Raw genomic sequence first — 16,646 nt, forward strand, 5'->3', positions numbered from 1 at the left:
AGGCTGAGCCAGGAGAATGGCGGGAACCCAGGAGGCGGAGCTTGCAGTGAGCAGAGATCACCCCACTACACTCCAGCCTGGGCGACAGAGCGAGACTCCGTCTCAAAAAAAAAAGTATACAGTAGTCCTCCCTTATCTGAGTTTTCACTTCCTACTCTTTCAGTTACCCATAGTCAACTGCAGTCTGAAAATATTAAGATGTTTTGAGAGAGAAAAAAGAAGACAGACCTCATTCACATCTTTTATTACAGTATATCATTATAGTTGTTCCGTTTTCTTAGTCACTGTTGTTAATCTCTTATTGTGCCTAATTTATAGATTAAACTTTATCGTGGGTTTGCATGTGTAGAAAAACATATATATAGGGTTCAGTACAGAGGTTTCAGGCATCCGCCGGGGGTCTTGGAACATAGCCCCCATGGATGAGGGGGGACTATTGTACTGTCCCCACTCGGGGAGCCTTAGCTATATGGAGTGAGTAGGGGCCTGTGCTAACGGTGATTCCTACTTCTCTTGAGTACTCCTGGACCGAGGCAGCTGATTGTCCGAAAACATTTATATGCATCTAGAATGTGCATGTTAACATTAAAATTTTACCTTTTTTGTCCTTTTTCTTACCTTTCCTCTCAACTTTATAGGGTGATATTCATGAGGATTTTTGCAGCGTTTGCAGAAAAAGTGGCCAGTTACTGATGTGCGACACGTGTTCCCGTGTATATCATTTGGACTGCTTAGACCCCCCTCTGAAAACAATTCCCAAGGGCATGTGGATCTGTCCCAGATGTCAGGACCAGGTACTGTGGGTGGGTCTGACGGGGGAAGGGCCAAGGAGGACAAAGACACGGCCATCAGGAGGAATTCCTTTCCCGGGGAATGGCAGTCTCTTCCCTCTCCCAGTCGGTCTCCAGGCTGCATCTTCCCTGTTCATGACACAGCATGCAGGCGCATGGCCTTCATTCCCTCAGAAACTCTCTGCCTTATTACTGAGCTGGATAGACGCTTCCTTGTATTTGAAATGATTTATCTTCTCTTTAAAAGTCAAGACCCTTAAAAGTCCAGAGTGCCTCATTCTCTAGGAATGGTCTAGACCAAGTATATGGTTTTAAAACTCTTCTTTGGGAATAAAATTAAGAGAAAGTGCCCAGTTGATTAATTAAAATAACACCTTGGGCTGGACGCAGTGACTCACGCCTGTAATCTCAGCACTTTGTGAGGCCAAGGCAGGCGGGTCACCTAAGGTCAGGAGTTCAAGACAAGCCTGGCCAATGTGGCGAAACCCCATCTCTACTAAAAATATAAAAACTAGCTGGGCGTGGTGGCGGGTGCCTGTCATCCTAGCTACTTGGGAGGCTGAGGCAGGAGAATCGCTTGAACCCGGGAGGCAGAGGTTGCAGTGAGCAGAGGTCACACCACTGTACTCCAGCCTGGGTGACAAGAGCGAGACTCTGTCTCAAAATAATAATAATAAAATAACACCCATTTCACTTTTAACCTATTTCAGGCTCAGAGAACTAACTGTAAAGTGCTGTCAATATTTTACAGACTTAAAAGGCAAACATATTCCTAACTGTCCTTGCCTCCCTCCTTCTCTGTTTGGTTTCTGGTTGCCTTTTTTTCAACTATCCGTGTATATTTATGTCTTTATGATTTTATTATAAGCTGTCTCAAGTCTTTTTTAGAGGTATGCAAAGTATAAATAATAAATAAGCAAGCTCAATAGCTCAGCAAGCCCTGGGATCCTGCTCAGTTCTTTGGAATCTTGCTTTGAATGAATTCTGGTTTTCCCTGGTAATCTTGTCCTCATCCTGCAGCCTGTGGTGCAGCGGAACACTTCTCTCACCGTCCTCCTCCTGATGCTGCTTTGTGACCTTCTGATGATTTTTGACATAGGGTCTAGATTATACTTTAGTATTTGGAACTAATATTTAATTTCCTTGGTCAGGCTATCTTTGAGGGACATAGAAATCTAAAATTGAGACAGGCAGCCCATGTCAGGTCAAGGACAAAACTGCCAGTGGCTGCTACCATCATGCTGATGTGTGGCTTTTGTGTGCGTGGTTCTAGCTGTCGGGAGTGGTTGGGTGTCTTATGGCGTGAAAAGATAGGAATGCCCAGCCAAGTCCCAGCTCCTTCTAAGCCTGGGCTCAAGTGTCCTGGCTCTTCCTGCCTTGAACTTCATTCTCCTAAGCTGATATTTGGAACTTTTTAGTCCAGAAACTGTAGACCAGGGTTTTGCAACACTGCTACCATAAATCCTTCCTGGATTTTATCTGCCAGTAGCCATCAATACCATTGCTAGCTGTTACACAGAGGATGTGTGTTTAAACCTCCTTCTCAAGGTAAAATTCTAAAAATCTTTTCAGATGCTGAAGAAGGAAGAAGCAATTCCATGGCCTGGAACTTTAGCAATTGTTCATTCCTATATTGCCTACAAAGCAGGTAAGGAGTTATCCATACCTACTTTTTTGTAAGCTTTCCCTTGTTAAAAAAAAAAAAAATACTGGCAGTATTTGTTTTATTCTCAAAAGGAAATTTAAATTTAAAAATGAAAACCTTTTGCTCTTAACTATTGGAGGAAACAAAAAAATGAAAACCTTTTATTAGATAAAGTGGAAAACTTCTGTAGCATTTTTTTTATTCATTTATTTTTTGAGACAAGGTCTCACTGTATCGCCCAGGCTAGGGTGTTGTGGCGTGATCACAGCCCACTGCAGCTTCCTCCTCCTGGGCCCAGTCGATCCTCCTACCTCAGCCTCCCGAGTGGCTGAGACTCTACGGGTGTACTGCCATGCCCAGCTAACTTTAGTATTTTTTGGTAGAGACGGGTTTCGCCATGTTACCCAGGCTGGTCTTGAACTCCTGGGCTCAAGTGATTCACCTGCCTTGGCCTCCCAAAGTTCTAGGATTACAGGCATGAGCTACCATGCCTGGCCTGTTAGCACTTCTTGGGGGAAAGAAATGAGATGTGGTATCTCATTTATGTAAAGCCAGACCCAATGCACTGACAGTTTTCTTAGCATACTGTTCACAGAAAAAGGAAAAGTCCAGGTGGGCAGACTCTCTGCACTGGTTGTGGGACTCATGGGAGCTCTGGGGAAAATATCTTCTTTGGCAGGCATCCTGAGCACAGTGGCCTTTTCAAAGAATTAATTGTCAAAAACTGTTTGTTTGTTTGTTTGTTTGTTTTTAGCAAAAGAAGAAGAGAAACAAAAGTTACTTAAATGGAGTTCAGATTTAAAACAAGAACGAGAACAACTAGAGCAAAAGGTGAAACAGCTCAGCAATTCCATAAGTGTAAGTAAACCTCATGCCTTCAGCAGTCGATACATAGGTGCAGAGACCTAGGCCTTTCCATATACGTAACAGTACGTGTGGGCCCCAGGCTGCTTCAGGTCCTTCTGTTTATTAACGTGATTAACTTGGGCAAATGCAGTTTGCCATCCAGTTAGAGTGCAGCCCTCAGGTACAGGCGGCCAGTTGGTAGGTGGTGCCTTACCCAAGCTCTGGAACATTCTCTTGGCTTTAATCTGAAAGAGGATCTTCAGTCTTCAGGCTGAATAAGTAACAGCTACAACAGTGTAGCCACAGCCCTGCGTATTCCTGACAGTGTGTGGGGGGAGCGTAGCGCCTCACCTGACACTGAGCAGACACAGACCAGGTCCCCTCATGTGATTCTTCCTAGTCACCTGAGTGAGTGGGCCCATCCATACGGCCCTCCCTCGCTCTTTCTTCCACACCATGCTGATTGCATTTCCCGGTTTTCCTGACCAGTGTGAGGAAGCGGGCTTTCTAGAGACAAGTATTGGAAGTAAGTACTGCCCAGCCCGGCCTGTCCAAGTGGGAAAGAGGGTTGTATTTGCAGCAGGGGACAGAGGCTCCTCCCAGGCAAGGAGCCAGTCTTCTTTTCCATTGAGTAGGTCACCCTTGTTGGAGTGAAGTGACCTCAGCCCTCACGGATACCAGGTGGTGCCTTGTACTTGGTGGCAGTTGAACTGTCCTGCTTACCTGCTTTCTCCTCCTCACCATACCTACCCGTGGCATGCAGATTTAACACCTCCTTCATCTCTTTCCCTGCCTAAAATAGAAGCCAGCAGGTGTGGGAGGCTGAGGGCAAAAGGGCAGAAGACTCCCAAGTCCCTGGCTGAGCAGAAGGTGTGCTGGCTGCAGGCCTTTGTTCTTGGGGCTTCGATCCTCCTAAATGCTACTGGCCTGTCCTCTCACTTCCTGCTGCTCTCAGATGGAATCCAGATAGCACTGCGTGTTTTCCACCCTGGAGAGCTCAGTCCAGTCCTGAAGGCTCCCCAGTTAGCATGACAGAAGCGTATCAAAACCTGCCCAAACAGGCTGCAGGGCAGCTGTGGGAACTTTTTTTTTTTTAACAACCTTTGTTTGGAAGTCTGATGGCGGCTCTGCCGGTTTGTTTTTAAGCGTTAGTACTCCCGCGTGTTGGTGCCCGCATGCTCTCTTTCTCTCTGTTGCCTCTTGGACCCCTCCAGCCTACCCACTCCACCCGCCCTGTTCCTTAGGTGGTAGCCGCCCACTCCACTGAGGAGCACAGCAAGGCCCAGGGGCTGCACAGCAGTCAGGAGGGCTGCTTTTCCCTGGGCAGAGAGAAGGCGCTCTGCTCTCAGGGGTGCCAGGCCTGTTAGAAACGAGGCGGCTCAGTGCCACTGCCCTTGTCATTTGCTGCAGAAATGCATGGAAATGAAGAACACCATTCTGGCCCGGCAGAAGGAGATGCACAGCTCCCTGGAGAAGGTAAAACAGCTGATTCGCCTCATCCACGGCATCGACCTCTCCAAACCTGTAGACTCTGAGGCCACTGTGGGGGCCATCTCCAACGGCCCGGACTGCACCCCCCCTGCCAACGCCGCCACCTCCACGCCGGCCCCTTCCCCCTCCTCCCAGAGCTGCACAGCGAACTGTAACCAGGGGGAAGAGACTAAATAACAGAGCCCCTCTAGGAGAAGCCACGGGATCCCGGCGGCGAGGAGAGCAGAACACTGAAGACTCTAGAAAAGCAAAGCCGGATTTCTGGAAAGTGCAGAATTCTTTTGGTTCTTTGGTTCCAGAGAGAGAGAAGATGCTTGTGCCAGGTGGCACCAGAGTTTGCCAATTGATCCTTCTTATTCTGTGTGTACATGCAAAGATTGGACCATGTTACATGAAATAGTGCCAGCTGGAGGTTCTTTGCCAGCACCATGCCAAGTGAAATAATATATTTACTCTCTCTATTATACACCAGTGTGTGCCTGCAGCAGCCTCCACAGCCACGATGGGTTTGTTTCTGTTTTCTTGGGTGGGGAGCAGGGACGGGCGGAGGGAGGAGAGCAGGTTTCAGATCCTTACTTGCCGAGCCGTTTGTTTAGGTAGAGAAGACAAGTCCAAAGAGTGTGTGGGCTTTCCTGTTTCTAAACTTTCGCTACTATAAAACCAAAAAAAGGAATTGAGATTTAACCAACCCCAGTGCCCAGAAGAGGGAAGGGGAGTGGCTGGAGGGAGCGCGGGGGTGGGACAGTGTATCAAATAAGCAGTATTTAATCACGTCTGGCGGGGGACTCATGCAAGGGGAGACCCACACCGAGAACAGCCAGTAGGTTCTTCTCCCCTGCGCTCTGCTCCCTGCGCAGTAACCCCACCACTCCTGAAGCCTGGCCAGTCTCCTTCCTTCCCTGCTTGGTGAATCGCGCATCCCCGTGGTTATCCCGCTGTCTCCTCTCCAAGAACAAGCAGAGCCCGGGCCGCTGGCCCTTGCCCAAGGCAGGGAAGAAGGATGTGTGTGTCCAGGAAGGAAAAAAAGGTGAATCAGTGATTTTACTTGAAAACAAGCTCCATCCCTTTTCTATATTTATAAGAAGAGAAGATCTTGAGTGAAGCAGCACGCGACCCAGGTGTGTGTGAATTGAATGGAGACGTTTCTCTTTTTTTAATTTTTGTTTTCGTTCTTTTTTTCTTTAAGGAAAGTTTTATTTTACTGTTCATTTTACTTTCTTGGTAACAAAAACTAAAATAAGGAATAGAAAAGCTGTTTTTCAGGCTGACAGTCCATTTAAGGGTAGCCGAGACCTTGCATGGTAGAGTAGGAATCATAGTGTCAGTGAGGTCCCGTGAGTCTTTGTGAGTCCTTGTGTCATCGTTCGGGCACTGTTTTTTTATGCAAGGGCAAAAATCTTTGTATCTGGGGAAAAAAAAACAACTTTTTTTTAAATTAAAAGGAAAATAAAAGATATTGAGGTCTTCCTAGTGTTACTTAAATTAAGATGAAGGTAAGAAACATTGTAAAAAAAAAATTACAAAAGTGCTATTTGTTTCCTAAAAACAGTGATTTCTATTAAAAAGGTGTCAGAACTGGAGAAAATGCCGTGTAGTTATAATTTTTTAGCACAGACCCTGCTGATCACAATGACATTTTGCCGTGTGTGTGTCTCTAGACTGGTGGGCCAGTCTCCTTGAAGGACAGAGGCGGAGCTCCCCACCCTTCTCTCTCCTCAGAAAAGACCGTGCTCTCTTCTTGGTGCAGGGATCTTGTCTCCTGTTGTGAAGCCCAAATGGAAGTGTGGATGGTATCAGGGCCCTACCCGTGGTCTTCTCAGATTCTGCTAGAGCAAAAGGCTGGTGCCTAAATAAGATCCCTTCCTTTGGTGCTGCTTTTGGTCTTTCAGCCACCAGCATTATGAGTGCCTGGGGGACACCTCCGAGGGAACTGGCCAGTGGAGCTCAGTGGTGCGCACGCACCCTGGCCGTGACAGGAGGGTGCGGGAGTGCAGGCTGGCTGCATCAGTCCTTGGTGCTTAGAAAGAACAGAGGAGGAGTGACATGTTTTGAGGTTATGTCTCTGAGACAGAGCCCCAGCGTGGACTTCACTCTGTCTTGCCTTTGGGGAGAGGTCTGAGACTCCTGCTCCTTTCTCTGCCTGTTGGCTCCAGGCACCAGAAATTTACTCCACTCCACCCACCCACAAACCTCCTGGGTGATCCTTGGCTAGAATTACTGCGCTCGCCTTGGCTTGGCTGGTTGTGGCCTCTCCTTGGGAAAACCAGGGTTGTGAAAGGCTCAGACCATTGTCTCATCTTGGCTCGTCAGAAGTAAATTGTGTCAGATGCGTGCTCTCGCTGGAGACCTTTGCCCCTTGCGTGCCCCTGGCTGATGGGAGGGCGGTGGAGGCTCTGTACCCTGGCCCTGCTGGAGCATCTCCCCCAAGCCCACTCCAGGCCCTGGGAATGGCCAGAGTCTAGGAGAGGTAGAAACGGTCCCATCGGCTTCTCTCCCACCCAGTTAGGCCCAGAGAGACAAAGACAGATCTGAAAGCAAATAGAACAGAGAAGAGACACTTCTTAGAGGAAAATGTGTCTCATCCCTATCAGCCGTCGCCGTTCATCTTCCCAAGGGCCTCAGAAGAAGGAATTAAGTTTGACTGAACAGGCCTCAGAGTTAGGCCCTGGCTGCTTGATTGGCTGAGGGGGAGAGTTCGCTTTTCTCATTCAGAAACCGAGGTGCTGTGTCTAGTCAGGGAGCCTTGGAGATGCCTGGACTAGTTGGAGGAATCGTTGGCAGAGGATCAGAGACCAGCAGCAGGCTGTCTGCCCTGTCTAGAGCTCTTCCCCTCAACTTGTCCGGGCCCATCTGGGGGTTGCCACACAACACCTAACTTACCTTTTTCTGAAAGAAGTTGGGAAGCCATCATCACTAGAGGCCTTTGCTCGGAGAGGAGCTGCCTGAGGAGTCTCAGGGGTTGGGGGGACAGGGCTAGGAATTGACCAGGGCTTTGCCTGCCGCCCTCAGCAGTGTCGAGTACATTCCGACCTCACCTGCAGCTGGGCTGTGGATTCTTCCTGACATTCAGATGTGAGCTGTTTTGGGAGTCAGCTAGTATGGAGTATGAGATGCAACCCAGCCCCCAAACCTACATTCTGGACTCAAATTCCAAAACACCGCTTTACTGTAAAGAAGAGGCCCCCTGGCACTCAATCTCCCTGCCCTTCACTGTTCCCTCAGACCTGGGGGGGCCTGTGACCACCTGAGACATACGCTCGTGACACTGCCCCACCCTAGCCACCTCCAGTTGCTTCCTCCTCCTTCCCTCCGCTGCTCTTTCCCCATGGCCCAGAATTTAGCTGCTCTGACAGCCACTTTTGAGACCAGCTGGCTTTGCAGTCACTTCAGAGAGCTGGAGCGGCTGCCCACTGGGCCCTGACTGGGAGTCCCCTGCCAGCTCCTGATCAGGCACTGCGCCCTGGTGGCAGTGATGACTGGGAGTCCTCTGCCAGCTCCTGACCAGGCGCTGCACCCTGGTGACAGTGAGGCCATGTTGCTGTCATCTCCACCTCTGCGTTCTTGCTGCCTGTGGGTCCTTCTTTCATGGAGCCTGCTGGGTCTTGTCTCACTTGTGCTGAGCTCATCTGGGGTTTTGATTTATTCTTTCCTTATCAGGCCTTTTGGGGTAAGCCTGCTGGTTGCACCTGACATAGGGAGGCAGTTAGGGGCAGTCCCTGGTGGGGCCGCCCTGGCAGCCTCCTGCTGGCACCATCGTGTGCCTGGTTTCCCTGCAATGTCTGCCTCTCTGTCCCTGCTGCTGCTTGGCTCAGGCCCAATAGGCAGTGTGCATGGGGGCGGTTGCACACAGCTGTTTCCCTGAGGGTGACCGTGTCTGCAGCGCACTTCCATCTCCGCATGCACGGCTGCCTCTCCAGCCACCTCTGATACTTCTCTCGGGGCCATCAGAGCCTCCCTTGGGCTCTCACCTCTCGGCTCACACACTCTTCGTGGTTTCCTCTCTTCATTCCCTTACAGGGCATGGTCCTTCTTACTTATCTAAAGGGCTGAATTTAGGAGACTTTTTACCCAGGGGCAAAAGGTTCCTAGGGTAATGGGATGGATGGTGGCCCAGGTGCATTTTCCAGGGCCTGGGTTCTCCAGATCCCGTGGCTTCTGTTGAGTGGAGGCAACTTTGCTCTGTGTGAACCTCGCCCCTGTCCCTCGGCTGGGTGCTCCTGTCCCTCGGCCGGGCACCCTTGGCAGGAAGCAGGACTCCCATTCTCACCCTAACTTAGACTGTCCTCTGAGTCAGCTCCTCTCCAAGACGGGAGTGGGTGGCCCTGGGCAGTCTTCTGGCCCCCTTGCTAAAGTGAGAGGCAGGAAGCTGGGGCTGCCCTCCAGACAGCCAGGGTAGGAACTCTGAAAAACAGCTCCTCTAAACGGAAGCAGGGCTCCCCAGTTCCACTTGGCACCCCCTCCCACAAGGCCCTTTCTTCCTGAGGACCCCAGATCCCTACCCCTTCCCCAGCAGCCTTTGGGCCCTCACCTCTCTCTGATGTCCGTGGGTCCTCAGCCCAGGGTGAGCTGCAGTCAGGCGGGGTGGGACGGGCAGGCCAGAGGTCAGCCAGCTCCTAGCAGAGAAGAGCCAGCCAGACCCCAACCCTGTCTCTTGTCCATGCCCTTTGTGATTTCAGTCTTGGTAGACTTGTATTTGGAGTTTTGTGCTTCAAAGTTTTTGTTTTTGTTTGTTTGGTTTTTATTTTGAGGGGGTGGGGGGGATACAGAGCAGCTGATCAATTTGTATTTATTTATTTTAACATTTTACTAAATAAAGCCAAATAAAGCCTCTCAGCCTCTTGGTGTTGGGTTTGGGGCAGGGGAGGGTGGGCAGGACACATTCCAGTCCCAGCCTCTGCCCTCCCTGACTGGCTGTCTGAGGGTTGGGGGAGTGCTTGCCCTTAAGGGCCCAGGCCCTCCTGTGACCCCAGCTGGATGTAGCACCTCCCTTATGCACTGACACCCTAGCCCCAGAGTGCCCCTGCTCCCCCAAACCAGGAGGAACACAAAAAGGATTTTTTAAAACTTTAATTATGAAAAAGGGATGAACGATTGAAGATGGGGGAACCAGCCCCAAACTGGCTGGCGCAGAGGGAGACCAGACCCCAGCCAAACAATAGCAGCAAGGGGAAGACCCCACCCCACAGATGCTCCGCCCCAGCCCTTCCCAGAGACCTTAAATAATTTAAATAGCAGGGATGGTGGAGGGCAGGCCGGGTTGCCCTGGTGTCTGCCCAATGCTAAGACAAGGGGCAGTGCCCGCCCAGCCTCAGCCTCAGTCTCGGGCGGGGCTCTGGGGCTGCTGCAGGGCCGGGAGGTATTTGAGGGCAGCAGCCCCATGGTGGCGGGACAAGTCCTGGTGGAATTCGTCCTTGAGGGCCTGGAGGCAGTCACGATAGGTGGGGCTGGAGCGGAAGCGGGAGATGTCCAGGCTTGGAGCATGGGGCAGATGGATGGTGAAGGCCTCGGGCAGCACCAGGAGCTCATATTCCTGCAGGGCGGGGCAGAGGAGCAGTGGCTGCCTGGCTTGCCTGGCCTGCGGGGAAGGTGCAGCTCCCGAAAACAGGCTTACCCTGTAGCCCCTGAGAGCTAAAGCAAGGGCCAAAGGGCAGATGATTTTAGTTCTACAGAAGGAGGATATTTCTAACAGTGCCGCCTAGCAGTGTGGTCCCCCATGCAGGTGTCATGAGTTCCCTGGACCTGGAGGTGCTCGAATCAAAGGTGGTGGCAGCAAGCTGCCCTCCTCACCTGGGCATCCAGCTCCACAATGTGAGCCACCTTGTTCCAGCCGAAGCCCACAAAGCGAGGGTCATAGCGGGGACAGTCACGTGGCACCACCACGTAGGGTTCATAGTCGGCCGCCCATTGTACACGGTACGGGGCCTGAGCTTCCCGCCAGCGGGCATAGTCTGTGGGTGCGTGGCCCCGGGGCCACTCGTGGTACCTGTGCAGCAGGGTCAGGTGGGAGCCAGGCTGAGGCTAGGAGCTTGTGGGTAGTGGGGGCCAGTGTGGGCAAGTGAGTGGAGTGGGCAGAGACGTAGCCTCTCCTACCTGAAGGTGTAGAGAGCGCCCACATCCAGCAAGGCCAGCAGCTCCACCTTGGAATGGGGGAAGCTGAAGCGGTAGTGCAGGGTCTCGAATGCCGGCACCACCAGCGCTGCCTTTCGCTGGCTGCCCAGCCCCAGCTGCTCAATGGAGGCCCTGAGGAGGAGCACCCATGAGCAGGGGAGAAGAGTGGAGCCTCCAGGACTGGGCCAGTGACCCTCATCAGGGCATTAGCCACAGGACCCGTCCACCATGGGCCATCTTGTCCAATGCGACGGGTGGATACAACCACAGGTGGAGCTGCTGTTGAAGCTGGCCCTGGCTTCCCTGTTGACAGCCTAGAGAAACAGCCTAATACAAACCCCACTTGACAGAGGCCACTGAGGCCCAGAAAGGAGCAGGGACATGGAAGCCTGGGGTCCCACGTGTGCCCTGTCCACATCTACCCCATACACTGTTCCCCTCCCTGCCTGCTGGCCCACCTGAGGTAGTCGTAGAGAGAATAGGCAGGCAGGAAGTCAATGTCACTGAGGAAGACGTAAGGTGTGAGGGCCTGGGCCAAGGCCACGTTGCGGAGCTGGTTGACAGGGTACAGGGGCCCCTCACGGTACACCACGTGGTAGGCCACGTCCTGCCGGGCAGCAAGCACTGGTGAGGCCTCGATGAAACGCAGGAACTGCTGAGCTTCTGCATCTGTCAGGTACAAGGCCAGGCTCATGGGGCCAGGCCAGTGCCTGCACAGGGCTTCCAACATCTGCAGCCTATGGGGAGGGGGAGGTCAGCACAGCTCTGCCCTTCTTGCACAGCTCAGGGAGGCCTGGAAAACCGCCCCAGTTAGCTGCTGCTGCCACCTCCTCAAGTGACTTACTGAGCACCCTTCAAATACTTACAGAGCCAATCTGATTGAATCTTCACAACTACCCCCACCAGGTGGGTACTTTCTCATTTGAGAGAGAAAACAAAGGGCCAGAGATACGAAGACTTGCCCATGGTCCCACAGCGACCGAGGGACAGCTCCGGGCATCTGAATGACTCCAGAGCCCAAGCTCTTTCCACCATATCCAGTGTCTCCAACTTCTGGAACTCCCTGAGGGCCAGGCAGCTCACTACCACAGCATCAGGCTGCCAGATGGAACCCCCTCTCAGAAATGTCCAACCCAGCCCATGCCATACTCCCTGGGCTGCCCTCTGCACCCTCACCGGTCCATGGACAGCTGGGCCACAAGGGTGACATCGTGAGGCCGGGGGGGTGGCGGCTCATGGGGCAGGAAAGTGACGTGCACACGGTGCACAGTGAGCTGCTGCTGCCGGAATTCAAAGCAGGGGTCTTCCTCGTTGAGTTGTGCCAGGGCCTGCTGCAACTGAGGGGATAAGGGGTGACAAGGACCAGGGGTAGGGCAGAATGACACATCCCCCAGACAAGGCTGGGCCCCACCAAAGCAGAGAGGAGCAGGGGAAGGTAGCTCCTTCGCACCTGCTCAGCACCAGGCGGGGGCTGGCTGGGGCACCCAAAGAGCTCTCTCCGCAGCAGGTTCCCATCGTACTCCAGGAAGGTCAGGTAGAAATTGCGGAAGAATTCCACATGCTTGTTCTTCACCTGAAGCTTCTTTGGCGAGTTCCAGTGGATCACCTGGGACCCGGGAGGGTGTTGGGGCCATGGGAGCAGGAAGCAGGAGTCCCCGTCCATGGCACCCCACCACCATGCAGCCTCCTGTCCCACTCACCTTGAGGTCAGACGCCGCAGAGTAGCAGCGCTCGGCCAGTGTGTGATCTGACAGCTGCACGTTCCAGACGCAAGGCAGAGGCTGCACTAGCCCCGGATGCTCCTTGATCACAGCGTTGAAGATGTCCTGAGCAGAGACACCCATCACACCCCAGCCCCCAGCCTGCCACACCCCACCCGGCAAGGCTTCCCCAGACCTGGTCAGCCAGTGAGGTGGCAGGCAGGGTAAGGAGCTCCCGCCTGGCCGTCAGCCTCCACATCTGCTCCCAGCCAGCCTGCCGGAGCCGGTCCAGCCGCAGTAGGATCACACCTGCCAATGAAGAGATGCTGTCATGCCCACCTGGGACGACCAGCTCCTGGGGGACATGGGGGTCATGAAGGTGTCCTTTGTTTTTTGTTATTGGTATTTTCTGACTGTTCAGACATGATCATGGACTACCACTTGTTTTTTGTTGTTGTTGTTTTGTTTTGTTTTTTAGAGACAGGGTCTTGCTTTGTCACCCAGGCTAGAGTGGTGCAGTGGCACAATCATGGCTCACCGCAGCCTTGAATTCCCAGGGTCAAGCAAACCTCCCACGTCAGCACCCCACCACAATCCCCACCAACTAGCTGGGACTGCAGGTATGCCACCACACCTATTCTTTTTATTTATTTACTTATTTATTTATGAGATAGAGTCTCGCTCTATTGCCAAGGCTGGAGTGCAGTGGTGTGAACTTGGCTCACTGCAACCTCCGCCTCCTGGGTTCAAGTGATTCTCCCTCCTCAGCCTCCCAAGTAGCTGGGATTACAGGTATGTGACACCACCCCCGGCTAATTTTTGTATTTTTAGTGTAGATGGGGTTTCACCATCTACACATCACCATGTTGGCCAGGTTGGTCTCGAACTCCTGACCTCAAGTAATCCGCCCACCTTGGCCTACCAAAGTGCTGGGATTACAGGCATGAACCACCACGCCTGGCCAATTTTTTAATGTTTGTAGAGACAAGGGTCTCACTATGTTGCCAAGGCTGTTCTCAAACTCATGGGCTCAAGCGATTCTCCCACCTTAGCCTCCCAAAGTGCTGGGATTACAGGCATGAACCATTGCACCCAGCTTGCTCATAGACTACTTTTGTCAACAGTCAATCCTCTTGGGGGTGAAGAGGAGGCGCTGTCCAGCTTACAGAGCACATCCATGGCCTTCTTCTCACACTTGGTGAGCCCAGGGCTGTTAAAATTATCCTCCATTTAATGGACGAGAAAACTGAGGCTCAGAGGGAGCAGGAGAGCTGGCCAAAGTCATCCAGCACACACAGGACTGTTGGGAACTGCTGTCTGTTTCTTCATCCAGGGTTCTTTTCACAGCAATGTTCTTCCTGGGGGGCTTCCTAGCATTCTTTGCCCCACCCAACCCGAGGGGCCCAAGGACCAGCAGACCACCCCCCCTGCCTCCCCTCACCACTGTCCCCACCTGTGTTAAATCCCCGGCCCAAGGCAGGCCAGGGCCTGTGGTTCTTCCAGAGGTTGCCCAGGTACCAGTCACTCTGGTTCTCCACGAGACCGATCACCTGCGTGTCTGGGAGGGGAGGGCGTAAGGGAGCTGAGGCTGCCACAGGACCTGGGCTCAGGGCTGGATGCAGGGGTCGTGGGCAGGCCAGGCAGGCTCCCAGGCCTCTCACCAGAAAAGTGAGCAAAGAGTGCCCAGAGCTCTGAGATGTCAGAGGCGAAGGTGACATCCGTGTCCAGGACAATGACGTGGGCCAGCTCAGTGGGCAAGGCACTAGGCAGCACCAGCTTCATTAGCCCATAGAGGCCGGAGTAGTGCTTGTTGGGGATCCAGGAGACCTGGGACTGTGTGGGGGAAAGGCAGGGGATGAGATGGCAGAGGGGCCTATGAGCGCCAGAACACATGCTTGGAGTGACACAGAGGAGAGGGGGTAAACCCCAAAAAGAGAGGGGTTTGCGCTTCAGTAGGTGGATGGGACTGAGGATTCTCTTCTCCAACCCCACCACGCCCTGGAGAGAGGAAAGCGGTGGACACAGCTAGGGGGAGCGGGGAAGGGCTGGGCCCCTGCCTTGAGCTCATCGGCGTTGTAAAAGCTGACACGGACAGCAGGCACCATCCACGTGTGGAAGAGCATCTCCAGGATGTTTCTGGCCACGGCATCAGTTACCAAGTGGAGGTGCAGTGGATTTTTCCTTTTGGGTGGGCAGAGAGGAAGCCTAAGAGGCCCCAGCAGGAGCAACATGGGACAGCCCCACCCTGAGGGGCGTACAGATGGAAGCGCCATCTGCAAAGAGCTTTTGCATGCCCAGCTCAGGATGTTCTTACAACTGCCCTTCAAGGGAGGAAGAGGACACTGTCCCCACGTCACAGATGAGGAAGCTGAAGCTCTGAGACCAGCAGCGTGTCCCAGACTTTGTCCCTTCCCCACTCCTGACCCTCCTCCACGGACACCTGGCTGTACCTGTAGAAGAGCATGGACTTCACCAGGGTGATGACGTCTCGGCTGGAGTTATGCCCCGCACACACGATGGCCACATGCAAGAGCTGGGGAGGGACGCCCAGGTCGGCAGCAGGCCCCCCTTCGCGAGGCGGTGAGGACCCATGGTTGAGCTGCCCCACCCCGCAGCAGAGACGGGAAGAGTGTGCTGACGGGGCAGCAGGAGCCAACCCTTCATTTCAAATGGGGAAACTGAGGTCGGGAGCAGAGAAGTTGCACGTCCGAGGCGCGCCCCAGCCGGATGGCCAGTGCTGGACAGACGCCAGGTGTTGTGATTCTCGTAGCTGTACAAGAGGCTGGGCTGGGGGTCGGCGCCCCGGGACTCCCGCCGCCGGGGCCGCGCGCACCTACCTCGCACTTGGACGGCCGCGGCGGCGGCGGGCCGCAGTCGGAGCGGTTGTGGTCCCCGGGGCCAGCCCCCGGGTCTCCGTCGAGGGCGGCGGCTCTCCGCAGCCTCCCGTCTGGGGGGACACGTGGCATGAGCGGGCCGGGGAAGCATCCCGGGGCCCCGGCTCGCCCGCCCCGCTTGCGGCGCTCACACCCCAGATCCCCACCGAACAGGAGGAATCCGAGCAGCAGCAGCAGCAGCAACAGCGCGGCGGCCCCCAGCGCCCGGGGGCGCCCTCGGGGCAGCATGTCCGCCGACGGGGGCGCTCAGGGAGGGGCGCGACCCGGGGCTGCAGGCTCCATCGCGGGCCCTGCGGACCGAGGGGAGAGATAGGAGACTCAGCCCTGGGCGGCGGGGCCCGACGGCCGGGTTGTACGGCTCGCGCCAAGCCCTCCCTCACCTGCTCCAGCGGCTCCCCGGCCGGGCCCTGCGCTCGCCGCCTTCGGCCAGGGTGCGGGGACCGGGAGAGAGGCGCCGGTCGGTCCCGCCCCCGACCTGGGCTCAGGTTTCACCTCGGCAGGGCTGAGCGCGAAGGGGCGGGGTGACCCCCCCGGGGTCCTTGCCCCGCCCCCTGCGCCAGCGTCCGACGGTTCCCCAACCCGCGAGGAGCCCCCGAAGACTCCTTCTGGGCTGAGTTTCCCACCAGGACGCGGGGAGGGCTGGGGAAGCTGGAGCAGCCACCCGCGAAGGCCCAGGCCCCGCTACCTGCCCTGCCCCCGCTCTGGGGCCCCGTCTCCTCCCCTCACTCCCCAAGGGGAGGGGCCAGTGTCCCCGGGCCGGGGATCAAAGACACGGCCGGAGCTCGACACGAGGGAGGGGGAGGGGGCTGGAATGCAGGCCGCAGGGGTCCGGGACACCTGCTCTGGGGACAGGGGCGGAGCCGGCCGACACCTGCCCCAGAGCCGCCAGGCACCTGAGGCCTTCGCCTAACTCCCCCACTCTCAGTCCAGGTGGCCTAGCCAGGCCCTGCCAGCGCCTCCAGGACAAAGCGCCCTTGTGAAGGCCGCCTCCCGCCCGGGAGCTGGCGAGGGGCCCCAGACGCGGGCGGCCTAAACTGCCTGGGCTGGGCCGGGGATCCCCACTCTTGTCCAAATCGTCGTGATTGTGCCGGGGCGCCCCGGCCTGGAGCTCGTCTTTCCTCCCTCTCCCCCGCGCACCCCATAGCAGGCCAGGGAAGGGGTGGAGGGCGCT

General features: G+C 54.8%; 2 protein-coding genes across 28 annotated transcripts in view; one reads left to right on the top strand and one right to left on the bottom strand.

The window, feature by feature from the left end:
- PHF21A (PHD finger protein 21A) overlaps nucleotides 1-6,358 on the top strand; it is a 191,035-nt gene extending 184,677 nt beyond the window's left edge. For 23 of the 24 annotated variants that reach the window (XM_050757554.1, XM_050757569.1, XM_050757578.1 and 20 more), the window contains 4 exons: nucleotides 639-794; nucleotides 2,364-2,439; nucleotides 3,191-3,294; nucleotides 4,693-6,358. In XM_050757554.1, the coding sequence (XP_050613511.1) occupies nucleotides 639-794; nucleotides 2,364-2,439; nucleotides 3,191-3,294; nucleotides 4,693-4,950 (594 nt within the window). In that variant the 3' untranslated portion in view covers nucleotides 4,951-6,358. Of the gene's footprint in view, nucleotides 1-638; nucleotides 795-2,363; nucleotides 2,440-3,190; nucleotides 3,295-3,682; nucleotides 3,809-4,692 lie in introns of all 24 variants that reach the window. The other variant, XR_007719287.1, reaches the window with a different exon arrangement.
- A 3,467-nt stretch (nucleotides 6,359-9,825) lies between these two features.
- On the bottom strand, nucleotides 9,826-15,765 carry LARGE2 (LARGE xylosyl- and glucuronyltransferase 2). 4 transcript variants are annotated; one of them, XM_050757545.1, is made up of 14 exons: nucleotides 15,622-15,765; nucleotides 15,419-15,528; nucleotides 15,032-15,114; nucleotides 14,639-14,762; nucleotides 14,243-14,414; nucleotides 14,035-14,139; nucleotides 12,778-12,890; nucleotides 12,582-12,707; nucleotides 12,332-12,487; nucleotides 12,058-12,218; nucleotides 11,340-11,488; nucleotides 10,864-11,013; nucleotides 10,561-10,756; nucleotides 9,826-10,303 (listed from the first exon to the last, which is right to left on the bottom strand). In XM_050757545.1, the coding sequence occupies exons 1-14, from the start codon at nucleotides 15,701-15,703 to the stop codon at nucleotides 9,844-9,846; spliced, it is 2,187 nt and encodes a 728-aa protein (XP_050613502.1). In that variant the 5' UTR covers nucleotides 15,704-15,765; the 3' UTR covers nucleotides 9,826-9,843. The 4 variants fall into 4 exon arrangements, with proteins under 4 accessions (XP_050613502.1, XP_050613504.1, XP_050613501.1 ...); XM_050757547.1 differs by having other exon boundaries at nucleotides 11,340-11,618; XM_050757544.1 differs by having other exon boundaries at nucleotides 15,419-15,765.
- Nucleotides 15,766-16,646: the final 881 nt, after the last annotated feature.

Source organism: Macaca thibetana, chromosome 14 (genome assembly GCF_024542745.1).
Source record: "Macaca thibetana thibetana isolate TM-01 chromosome 14, ASM2454274v1, whole genome shotgun sequence".
In the NCBI taxonomy this organism is placed as follows: Eukaryota; Metazoa; Chordata; class Mammalia; order Primates; family Cercopithecidae; genus Macaca; species Macaca thibetana.

Bases quoted from the DNA above. Each gene is read 5' to 3' on its own strand.
- LARGE2 (XM_050757544.1), bottom strand. From the start codon at position 15,703: ATGCTGCCCCGAGGGCGCCCCCGGGCGCTGGGGGCCGCCGCGCTGTTG. The intron at 12,891-14,034 runs GTGGGGACAGTG...CTTCATTGGCAG, and splicing joins GGGCCGGGGATTTAACACAG to GTGTGATCCTACTGCGGCTG. The intron at 10,757-10,863 runs GTAGGAGAGGCT...CCTGCTGCACAG, and splicing joins GGCGCTCTCTACACCTTCAG to GTACCACGAGTGGCCCCGGG.